At 42.9% G+C, this 11,595-nt stretch overlaps 1 protein-coding gene across 1 annotated transcript; it reads left to right on the top strand.

Moving 5' to 3' along the window:
• The first annotated feature begins 154 nt into the window (after window positions 1-154).
• On the top strand, window positions 155-9,657 carry SPMIP5 (sperm microtubule inner protein 5). The gene is made up of 6 exons (XM_081005333.1): window positions 155-306; window positions 1,267-1,337; window positions 3,134-3,355; window positions 6,575-6,761; window positions 8,594-8,691; window positions 9,468-9,657. The coding sequence occupies exons 2-6, from the start codon at window positions 1,280-1,282 to the stop codon at window positions 9,635-9,637; spliced, it is 735 nt and encodes a 244-aa protein (XP_080861459.1). The 5' UTR covers window positions 155-306; window positions 1,267-1,279; the 3' UTR covers window positions 9,638-9,657.
• Window positions 9,658-11,595: the final 1,938 nt, after the last annotated feature.

The raw sequence follows: 11,595 nt of genomic DNA, 5'->3' as shown, positions 1-11,595 counted from the left end.
AAGTTATTTCTAACATGATGCACCATCCAGCAGAAAGGAAGGCCTCTTGTACAGATGATCCTAGTCCTGTGCATTGCAGCTACGCTCCGGAAGCCTCTCTGTTCCCTGCACGTGTTGTAAAGGTCGTGTGGATGAGGTCACAATGCCATGGGAGGGACGGGGCACTGTAGCTTGAGCTCTCTTGTAAAGGGTCGCAAGGAAGCAGCCAGCTTGGGGGATGGTATTGCTCGCAGAGCTTGTCATGGTAAAAGGCCCAGTCCCGGCTTCCTGAGCGAATTGTTCGTTTGGGGGATCTCTCCTGTACAGGTCAGCCTTTCCAGGGCTGCTGCATTTTCTTCTCTTTCTTGTCAGTAGCTGACCATTGTTTGCTGCCTCTCTCACTACACCCTTTGTCTTTAGCCCTCACGCGTCTGCATTTGTTATTGCCAATCTCAATACTGTTATTCTCACCTCCCCCCCCCTTCCTATCTCCTTTGTGCTCTGAGGACATGAAACATTGCAGCAGCAGAAGCCAATGGCGCTAGTAAGGTAACGCAGGGCTGCTGGATCCTTTCCGCAGGATGTGTGCCTGTGGCAGCCAGGAACATAAATAGCTTTTTAAAGGATTACACAATTTCATTGCTATCGCTATCCACAGCATAGGAACAGCCTATCAAATCCCCAAATGAAACCTTCATGTTCAGAGGCACTGTATCCCTGAGCACCAAATACTGGGGAGAAACCAGAAGGCAAGCTTGGGTCTAACTCGCAGCTTGTGAGCTTCCCAGAGGCTGGCTGCTGTTTGGAACAGAATAATAGGCCCTTGTTCTCATTTGGAGGGGTTTTGTTCCTCCATGAATTTTTCAGGCTTTCCTGACCAAGCAATGCAGCAATCCCAACAAGCCCCATTGAACTCCGTATTCTTACTGATTGGGCAAGTGCAGGATAACTAGAGTTGCACAGGAAATGAAGTCTAAAGAGTTTTGAGTCTGCTTGGATGACTTGCTGGCCATAGTTTGTTCGCATGCAGAGAGGTGATGGTTCTTTCCTAATGTTTTAACACAGAGAAATGGATGACTGCTCATAGCAGGGGTGGCTCCCTTGTGGTCCTCTAGCTGCTGCCAAGTTATAGTTTCCACCAGCCCCAGGCAGCATGGCTGATGGGTAGGTCTGGGAACTGTACTTCTGCAACCTCTGACTTAAAGGTTCTGACAACCTGAAACACCAATATGTTTTGATTGCGATAATTCTTAGATTCAGTTGAAAGTCTTAACTTTCTTTCATCAGAGTTTGAAAAAGCATGGAACCATTTCAGCGACAAGTAGATGAGTGCAACCCTTTGATACCAGGATATACAGGTAAAAAAACAGAGTCTTGGCCTGAGCTTTGTTCCCATTTCTCAGCTGATAACTTGGCAGAGAGCAAAATAACATGCTAAAAGGGGCAGCCAAATAATCATAGCTTTTCACATCGGCTCCCACTTTGTTTTGATGCACTTTGTACTCAATATGGCAGTAATAAACAGGATTATGATTTTAGTAGCCTGTTAAAGCTATCTATTTGCTATTGTATGCTGTGAGGCAGGCACAGGCAACCTTCGGCCCTCCAGATGTTTTGGACTGCAATTCCCATCATCCCTGACCACTGGTCCTGTTAGCTAGGGATCATGGGAGTTGTAGGCCAAAACATCTGTAGGGCCAAATGTTGCCTATGCCTGCTGTGAGGATTGACCCAGCACCCTAGTTTTGCCTGATGAATGAGGGAAAACACCTTTCAATCTCAGGCTCTCTCCCAAGGGGTGGGAAGCTTATGCGCCTCACGTCTACAAGTTGCTGGGCTACAACTCCCATCATCCCTGAGCACTGACTTACATCACTAGCAGAGTGATAGGATGAGCCTCGAATGCAGAACAACAGCATTATTGGTGAAGAGTAATACTGTACAGTACACAATACTATCTAAATCGGTCCCTTCATAAGGCTGCTAAGTCTAGAGTCTACAACTACCTAACCGCACCACAGATTTCACGCTCCGCTCCTTACACTGTACTGAGACACCAAAACACAAGCGCATACCTAGCTCTCTTTCTGAAGATCTGGATAGCAATTTTATACTGGCAAATTAGGCTCTCTTCTGCACTCAGTATTTTTTAGAGTGTGTTACCTGCAGAGTGTGTGTGTGTGTGTGTGTGTGTGAGAGAGAGAGAGAGAGAGAGAGAGAGAGAGAAGTATGTTGCTGCAGAAATGCCTCTGAGTGATAATGAGAACTAGAATGTTGTTATGAATTCTCTGAATTCTCAGGGTACAACTTGGAGGGTGGTGGTAGTACTTTGATTCCATAACTATTTTATTGAAAATTCTTACTATGAATTCTGCTGAGTTACCTTGTATGACTGACATTATACAATACCTTAAATAAAAAAAAAAACAGAAAGCATAACTAAATAAAATAGGCAGCTACAGTGGGCACACCTGCAAAATCTTGCTAACACATGCTCTATTCTAACATACTTTATTGTCTACAAATGACACTGGCTGTTATGGCAAACTAAATGTTGAGACTCAGACACCTGCTAAATTTCTAGTTGCTTGGGTATAAATCTCAGTGGTTGGTAATGTGACAGTAGGCTTTGAAATGCTAGGAAGGTGACGGAAAGCTGATGTTCACTTTCTTGTGAAGAATTCCAACACTCATCCCTACCCTCTGACTAAAAGCCTGGGAATCAAAAGCACCCAGGTTTGCAGGCATCAGACACTAAATCAGTATGCACGGCAGCTGCAAAACTTTGTGTCTGGAAACACCCAAATTTCATGTTGTGCAAATTAATCAAATGGCAACAAATGTCACAGTGACAAGCTGGCGATGGGCAGGTAAGGATGATCACTCTGAAAAGGGCTGGAGCTGAAAGCCCACGTATATGACCCGCCAGATCATCCTTTTGACGCATTTACTATGAATGCAACAGAATGTTAAGTTGGCTCCCACCATGGACTGTACGAAGCCTGTATACACAAATAATGAGTAAACAGTGGGATTATCCTTATGATAGTCCTGGGGCTGCAGACACACACAAGAAGTTTTGTTAAAGGAAAGCCTAGACTAGTCCGCTGATGGCTTCTTCATGATGCTTGTGAACTTCTGTTGCCCTTTCCAGGCTACATCCCTTATAGATTCTACCGAATTGGAACTAGCTTCGGAAACGATTCTGTGTGGTGTGTGAATGCGTTTCGTGAGGCTACTCAGAGAAAATGTGACCAAATGGAAGAACTGAGGCTCACAGCGGCTACAGCACCCCAGCTGCCACCTCTTTGCTCGAATGAAGAAATAATAAACGTACTTGATGACTATAATAGCAAACACCATCCAAATGTGCTGGGTATAGTATACCTCATTTCTAATTAGTTTGGGCTTAGGATTCCTAAAATACCTTCTCTCCCTTCATATCCCCAGCTGATCCGTGTTCTCTGCAGGAGAGGGCATCCTGCAGGTATTGTCTTGCCAGGAGGCCTGTTCCACTATGATACAGTTACTGGAGATGCAGCTCTTGACCCCAAGTTTCTGCAGAGTAGCAGAGTCCATGTTGTTTTCACATCCACCCCATACCTTTAAAGAACATTCTTTTCCCCAAAGAATCCTCAAAACTGTAGTTGACCCGTTACAGCTACAATTCCCAGTGCCCTTAACAAACTACAGTTCCTAGGATTCTTTGAAGGGGAGCCATGCACTTTGAATGTGCTGTAAGCATATGGTGTGGAGAGGAGGTGGGTCAGAGACAAGCTACCACTCTAGAAAACTCATTGCACGTAGCACCCTTAGAGTCACCGTCATATGTGGCAAGCTTGAATATTTAAGGCGAGACTCAGAGGGGTGGGGGGTGGTTGCTGCAAGCTTGGTGACTGGCTTGCTAGACTGAGTTAAAGTGTATGGTTCCCATTCAAGAGGAAGCCTCCTTTTTTCATGATGCTTGCCCTCTGAGGAGATACAGGGTTACAAAGGGAGCAGATGTCATGTTAGCAGTGAGCTAGCTTAGGGCATGCAACTGAACAGGGGGGGGGGGGAGGAAGAAAAAGAAGCTTGGCTTGGCTTGGCATGTTATGTACACATTGCAGATCTACAGATGAAATTTAGTTCCAAATGAAACCTTCCACCCACCCTGATAAGCATATCTATCCACCATGTTTGCCTGCTTCAACATTTACACGAACAGGCTCTGTTCAAGGTGCTGTACAAGGCGCTGTGCAGTTTGGGACCAGGATTCCTAAAATACCTTCTCCCCCTTCATATTCCCAGCTGATCTGTGTTCTCTGCAGGAGAGGGCATCCTGCAGGCATTGTCTTGCCAGGAGGCCTATGCCATACAAAGTTGGTCTGTTCCACACCTACCTTCTGGAAGTCTCACTGGCTACATATGAGACAGGTGCCATCTCTTCCATCTTCTTGTCTGTTGAAAACTTTCACCTTTAACAAGCCTTCTAAGTCAAGAACTTTTTTATCCTAGTCTGCATCTGTATTGGATTTGAAATTGTATTTATATATTTAACTTTAAAAAACCCCACAAATACACACATACACAGGTCTTGTGAAATTGCTTCACAATTCTTCATAAGAAATGCTTCATGACTGAAATTAATTAATTAATAACAACAGACCCAGGGCATCATCTTTAACCCTAACCTGAAGCATGAGCACCACCTTTAATGCTTTAGCGATTCCATCTCTGTCTCTTAAAAGAAACCCGCAAACTGGCGGTTGTGCCACTGATGTAACCTGACCTTAGATCAGGGCATGTTCCACTTGTGGCTATACCACTGTACTGTTTTGTTCCTGGGCCTGACTAGCCCACATCCAGGTCTTGAAACAAACTTTCCTTCTTGACTCTGTTTCCTAACTCCCTCCGGTGTGGTGTAACAGAGATAAGTCTGAGCTTTCAGCTTTCTGCCATAGGACAGATTTCCATCTTCATTCCTGTAACTTGGTAAGCTGATTGAGCAGTGGAGTAAAAGTTCTGTTGGATGTGAGTCATTGCACACACAAAAAGCTGTCTGTGAATGTTTTCTCTTCTTTTCTTTTTAACAGAATGTGGAAACTTTTAGGCAGTTTTTCATTTTCTTTTAAAGCAAAACACTGACCTTTGTTCCTCTGCTGTCGTGCACAGATGACAAATTCTAGTATCAAAAGCATTTTTGCTTTGCCATAGAGGGAGCTCCCGGCAGTGATCCACATGTGGCCTGAACATGGGAAGGCAGAGGAGATCTTAAGTCTGTTTTGATGAATTGTGGTGGTTAAGGGGGTAATGACGGTTCCCTCTTTGAGAAAAGTACCAGTCACTTTCTCCAGGTCTTTTGAGAGAAACTCTATCTTTGCAACTAGCAGCACTAAACCATGACAAAGGGCTCTAATAGCTTTGTTATTACAGATGAAGAGCAACAGAAATTGCTTTCTGTCCTGAGTTTTTTATCTACAGCTACATGGACCTGCTCCATGACCTCTAAAGCTCAGCTGGAGAAATAGAAAGGAAGCAACGTGCATTTTGAGTTATTTCTTCCGAAAGGGAGGCTTCAGACTTGTAGAAACCTAATATGCAAGTACCATAAGACTTGCAAAAAAATATTGCAGTGTGATTTACTCCCATTCAGGATGTTCCATTCCATTCACCTTCTTATCTGCTTTTCTGTCTCCCCACATCAACCACAACAGTTGGTCAGCTATCCATGGCCACTGAGTCTTCATTGGGCTGTTTGGAGTCCCCCCCAAATTATGTTTGTACTTTTGCAAAATTTGGTCCTTCAAAGCCTCCTGATACCTTCCTGTTGTACATGGGTCATGGTATTTTGGCTGTGCTTGAATAATTTAGATTGCTATTAGTATATATGATTATCTAGCAAATTTGCCATAACACAGACTGATACCCATGGTTTTACTTACTACCTAGCACAGTGGAATTTGCTTTAGGCTCTACTCTTGCTGGAGTGCAGCCAGCACTGGGTGCCTCTACATACTGTAAATGGAGAACTAACAGTGCTTGCAACCTCTAGCTTTGAACCTTCCTTAGGACTTCTTCAGTGGTCTTCTCTCAGGATATTCGGATTCTTGATCCAGCCCATGAATTATATAGAACTGTTATTTCTCTTTCTCACTGATGGGAATTGTATACAGCTCTTTCCCACTTAGACCCTTTCTCTTGAAACTGGAATGTTTTAAAGAGCACCTGTCTTTCTTCCTGTAGTAAATTCTTTGCAATGGTTGGCTGAGTATGCAATGGTGGAGTAATACAAGGTTTCACAGATTTCAGGCTTGTCAGATCTACTTCATGTTTTCGTAGAACCCCAAGATCTACCAACCAGATTCAGGTGAAAAAGACTTGGTGCAAGTTAAAGAACATTGCTAATGCAATGGACCTCATTTGTGTCATTCTCCTCACTCTATGTAGGGTTATTTTTAGCCTCCGTAAGCTTTCAATTAATGCCCCATTTCATCACTTTGTATTTGGTCTTTGGTAAGCTCTACATAATTGCATACAGAGTTGTGTGAGCTTGTGTTTCTTTATTTATCTGTATTCCTTTGTGTTGTGTTTTGCCCATTTCATCACTTTGCAGGGCCTGTGGAAACAAAAAGGAGTCTACTTGAGCCACCTATTCCAGGCTGGACTGGCTTTGTGCCCAGGTCTAAGGTTACAGAGTTTGGTCACGGAGCTCGCTACCATGTGATGGCAGAAAATTGCTATCGAGATTTTCAGAACTCCTTGGACAGAGCCAAACAGGATCCTGCTACCAAGGAATCCATGTATGTTGGCATAAAGATCTTTCACTGGGCTGGGCTGCAGCCGAGAAATCATGTGGATATAATGTTACATAATGTTACTCATTCATCTATTCTCATCTATTGTGTTATTTTTATATCTTTTCCTCCTGTGATTTTATATTATTATTAAACACCTTGATCATTTTGCATGAGCAGCTGTTAGCATGATAAGACAAGATCTTTGTCGCTGTGAATCCTACAAGACCTGTCTCTCAGGATGATGAGAAACTATCAGGGTGGAAATAGTTTAGGGGTTTTTGTTGGTTATATTTGTGGTTATATTTTTGTAATTATGAATAACTTTTGATGTGAGTCATGAGTCACCTTGAACATGGCTTAACTAGTATGGAAATAAATGATGATGGGTGAAAACATAGAAAATCTTGGATATAAATTTCAAATGTCAGGATTGGGGACACTTCAAGTATGGTTGGACTCCAACTCCCATCACCCTTAGCCAGCATGGCCAATGGTCAGGGATGATGGGAACTGTAGTCCAACAGTATCTGGAAGACCACAGGTTCCTCATCCTTGTTCCAGTATAACCCACCATAGGTGTATTAAAACAAACAAACAAACAAACATTGTGAATGTAAGGTGGCAAAAGCTTCCCATGTCAAAATGGTGCCAGGCTGACCCTTATGTCATGATGCTTCATTGGTACCAAGGATTGGAGGGAAGAAGTTTGTTTTAGATCCAGACACACACTGCTTGCTGCTGTTGTTCCCCTATAAAACATCAATGTCAGGCAGAAAATCCAAATGGAATGCATTTACTCTGCCTCTATGGAGCAGGAAGCAAGAAATCCAAACTCCATTGGCTACCAAATCCAGCCAATGAATTGCGGACTTGCATACCATCCAATATTTCTCTGATGAAAATAGTGACGTGCCATTCCATAATGATAATTTTACTATTTATACCCCATACATCTTATTGGGTTGTCCCAGCCACTCTGGGCAGCTTCCAACATATATAAAAACATAATAAAACATTAAACATTAAAAAAAAAACTTACCTATACAGGATTGCCTTCAGATTGGTGGGGGTTGGGTAACTCCGTACCTTCCAACATTTCTCCAGTGAAAATAGGGACATCCTAAGGAAAAGTCGTCGTCGTCGTCATCATTTTATTTGTATGCCGCCTTAAAAACAATGCTCAAGGTGGCTTACAACATGACAAGATTTACATAATTACAAAAGTCATAAACAATAAATAAAACACATAAAAAAAAATACACAACCAAATGGAAAACAGTTTCCACATAAATCAAAATCTAAAACTATGAATACAGCATTAATATCACAGTTTAAAATGACATAGGTAAAAAATAACAGCAATTTAAAACAAACAAACAAAACCCCAAAATGGAGCCCTCTCTGCCCAGCAGCAGCGGCAGCAGTACTTTATGGAGCCCGTCAGGCCCCACCCTAGGCCATATGGTGAGTGGCAGGACTGGGGCCCCCAGGCGCTCAGCAGGGGAGTCCTCCTGGGTAGCAGCAGCAGCAGCCGCAGCAGCAGCAGCAGCAGCAGTTCTTATATGGCCAAAAGTGGGACATTCCAGGATCAAATCAGAAACCAGGATGGCTTCTCTAAATCAGGGATGCCCCTGGAAAATAGGAACACTTGGAGGGTCTGGACTTGTCTTAGCCATATGAAAACCAGAGACATTCTGCCTTCCCAGAAGCATTTGATAAGACTATCACATGCACTGTTTCAGTCATATGCAAAGCTGCACATAATATGTTGATACAGTCAAGAAAGTTGGAGAATGGCAAGCACCGAAACATCATTTATTTTATTTATTTTGTAGGAAAGAGATCCCTGCAGCCAAACTCAAAGAATCACGCCCATACCAGAGATTCTACAGGCCGGAAGGGATGATGCCTAAGTATACTGGGCATATTCCACGTAAGGCTTTAGGATTGTATTATTTGAAACTAGCCACTTACTATGGGCCTGTTCACAAGGCCATGTTCACCTGTCTCAACTTTTGGACTGGAGAAGAAGAGAGTCAGCACCAAAAAAAAGCTGGTGCTTAGTGATGAGAGGGGTATTGCTCGATTTGTTTTGGTCCTCAGAGAAAAAGGTTCTTTATGTGCCTTGCTTGGGCATGTGAGTTAAAATAACTCAGTCAAAGGTTATCATGCTTTCTACTATATCTTCATTGAGTTGATTGAATAGGTGTTCTGAAGCAGGGCACACAAGAGCCCCTTTGCCTCCAAGGAAGACTGTTTTAGTCTTGTAGAAGTCAGTTGGCCCATATCCTGTTATACTGGGCCCACCATCTGTCGCTGATACTACACCACACTTTGACCACTATGATCAGCAGAGTATGCACAGCTCCAGCAAAGCCATCTAGCAGAACATCGGTGTCTTCCTGCTTTCCAGCCTTTTCCAGAGTTCCTGGTTAAGAAAACTCCTTTCCTACACAGTTCAGTTCAAAGTATAAAATGTTTATTGCCTCATGATTCCTGTGTGTGTGCACATGGGTTGTGCCCCCTCAAAATTGTGCACCCACGGTTATGGGCCCTGCTGCCTCCCACATTATCTCCCTGCAAGTACTCACCCTACGGATGGGAGCCCACCAATTTGAACCTCTCCATAAACTGCAATGAACATTTAGACCCCTTGACTGTACTTGTCACATGGCTTTAGGCATTGAAATAGGCCTTTTTGTCTTGTAGATGAACGTTCTGGCATCGGAAAGACCTTTGGTAATGTGAGCAGAAGCTGTTCTGTCTGCAATCACCCGGAAGTGAGCTATGGCATTTATCTTGATAAGAAACGGAAGGCTGTAAAGTTTCAAGAACCGATCAAGGAAGAAAAGATCCCCTTAACTGCAGCAAACAATTAAAAATATACAGAAATACCTGAGATTATATGTGAATAATCCTATCATGTTGTTTGTTTAACCACTTGGTATGAAATAACATTATTTACATTTTAAAATATCAAGTTGTTAGACAGATGATTATGGTTTTGAAACTGACCCTTTAAAAATCTACACCAGTATTTCTGCCTAGAGCACACCTGGATCACAGCTGCTGCAGCATCAGTTACTGCTCTAGCTGTTGACTTCACACCCTATATCTTATATATTTGAGCTGGCACAGAGATCTTGAGACTGTGTGGAAGGTCATTCAGATGCTAAGATGCATAGTTTAAAAACTCTTTGAACTAAAACATAGTAAGACTTTCAACTAGTTTCCTATCCTGGTATTGCCATGCATCTGTCAGCTTCCCATAGTATGATAGCCTGTCCAGATGTGGGTGATGACTCAAGCCATGAGCTGCACATCTCCTGGCTCGGTGCCACCATGGAGTTTGCCTGGTTTGACCTTTGCATCTGGAAGTGACATCAGTCACAGCTGTAGGTAGACTGCAGACTGAGCCAAAAAAGGAGTAGACAGTTTGCCTTACTGCTGCCTACAAAAGAGACTGAAAGGATCATAAGGCAGAGGACTGAGTGAGTGACAGGATGCATCCTTCACAGGTTGACAGAAGTGGTGATTCAGGCCAGTTCAGTGGCCCACCACAAATATGTAAAGGGAGGGCTGTAGTTTATTTAGAGCATTTGTACCCCACTCTTCAGCCAAAAAGTCACCTAGAGTGGCTAACATACAATCAGTTAGAACAAAACAATCCCTGCCTGCAGATTTATAATCTTTCTCTGTATAAAGAAAAGTGACACACAAGGAGAAAAGAACAGGGAGGGAAGATGAAAAAATAAAACCCAGGCACCAATTCTTAAGCAGGTGTTCTTTTAATGAGCAGCTGGCACAGTTCAGGTGTAGATGGTGCCTGATACAGCTGGTGTGGTAGAACACTTGTTTTGAATGCAGGGGAGTTTCTGGTTCAATCTCCAGCATCTCCAGCATCTCCAGATAAGGCTGACAAATGCTCCTGCCTGAAATCATGGAGAGCTGCTACCAGTCAGTGCTTGGGAAATGCTGCGTTCTAACAACAGAAGGGGCAGTTAGTGAAATTTAGGTTCCCTGCAACAATGGTACAAAGAAACAGGCATCTGAAAGAGTTGTTCCAGTGGGTTTCTGAGGCACATTTAAGAATATGTAGATTTGCTTTCAGTGCATTTTTCAAAATTACCTTGGGGTAGTTTTTCAGATTTCCTATCGCAACTGAGGTACATTTATTTTCACCTCCTTTTTCACTAGAGTATTCCTTTGCTTGCATTTGTTTAGTTAATGGAGCAGCCCCCCATTTATTTTATCTAAAATCTGAAGGAAACGTTTTGAGTTCAGCTCTCCTTAATCTGTCCTGTAATATCTGAAGGGTTTGTGTGTATCTACAATATTTGATTTTGTGGGAGGTGGGTTTTCTTTTTTTAAAGAAATGTGTTAATTTAATTACACTGATTGTTGGTGTAGCAGTGTGTGTGAGGGTGTTGTATAGTACCTTGCTGAGCATTTAAGTTCTAAATCTTTGACTTAATCTCGTAACCTTTAGACTTTGATTTTCTTCCTCAGCCTATAATTTGTACAGCCTGCCATCAGAAGAGGGAGGTAAATTAGGCGGCATCTGCTATATTACAAATTATAATTATTAACATTACTTCCATTAGAAGCTAGCTCTTAAAATTCCTTCTTGGTGGAATAGTGCTACTCCAGTAAAGCCATATATGGGGAAATGGCATAGGCCACCAAAGCAGCGGAACTAATAGGAAGAGATTATTCAGGTACACAGAAATAGCAACGGAATATCCCATCCTGGACTTTACCTCTTGAGGCTGAAAGCTTGGGGTTTTCAACATACGAACCTGCCCCTTTGGTGGGGGCACTGGAGAGGGCCTCTCCA

The sequence above is a fragment of the Podarcis pityusensis genome, assembly GCF_964106645.2.
Source record: "Podarcis pityusensis genome assembly, chromosome: 5".
Lineage (NCBI taxonomy): Eukaryota > Metazoa > Chordata > Lepidosauria > Squamata > Lacertidae > Podarcis > Podarcis pityusensis.
The sequence above is the reverse complement of the archived record's forward strand: the minus strand, read 5'-3'. Positions and strand labels throughout refer to the sequence as shown.

Excerpts from the sequence above, each read along its gene's own strand:
- SPMIP5 (XM_081005333.1), top strand. The coding sequence starts at position 1,280 with ATGGAACCATTTCAGCGACAAGTAGATGAGTGCAACCCTTTGATACCA. Across the intron at positions 6,762-8,593 it reads CCTGCTACCAAGGAATCCAT|GAAAGAGATCCCTGCAGCCA; the intron begins GTATGTTGGCAT and ends TTTATTTTGTAG. Across the intron at positions 8,692-9,467 it reads GTATACTGGGCATATTCCAC|ATGAACGTTCTGGCATCGGA; the intron begins GTAAGGCTTTAG and ends TTTGTCTTGTAG.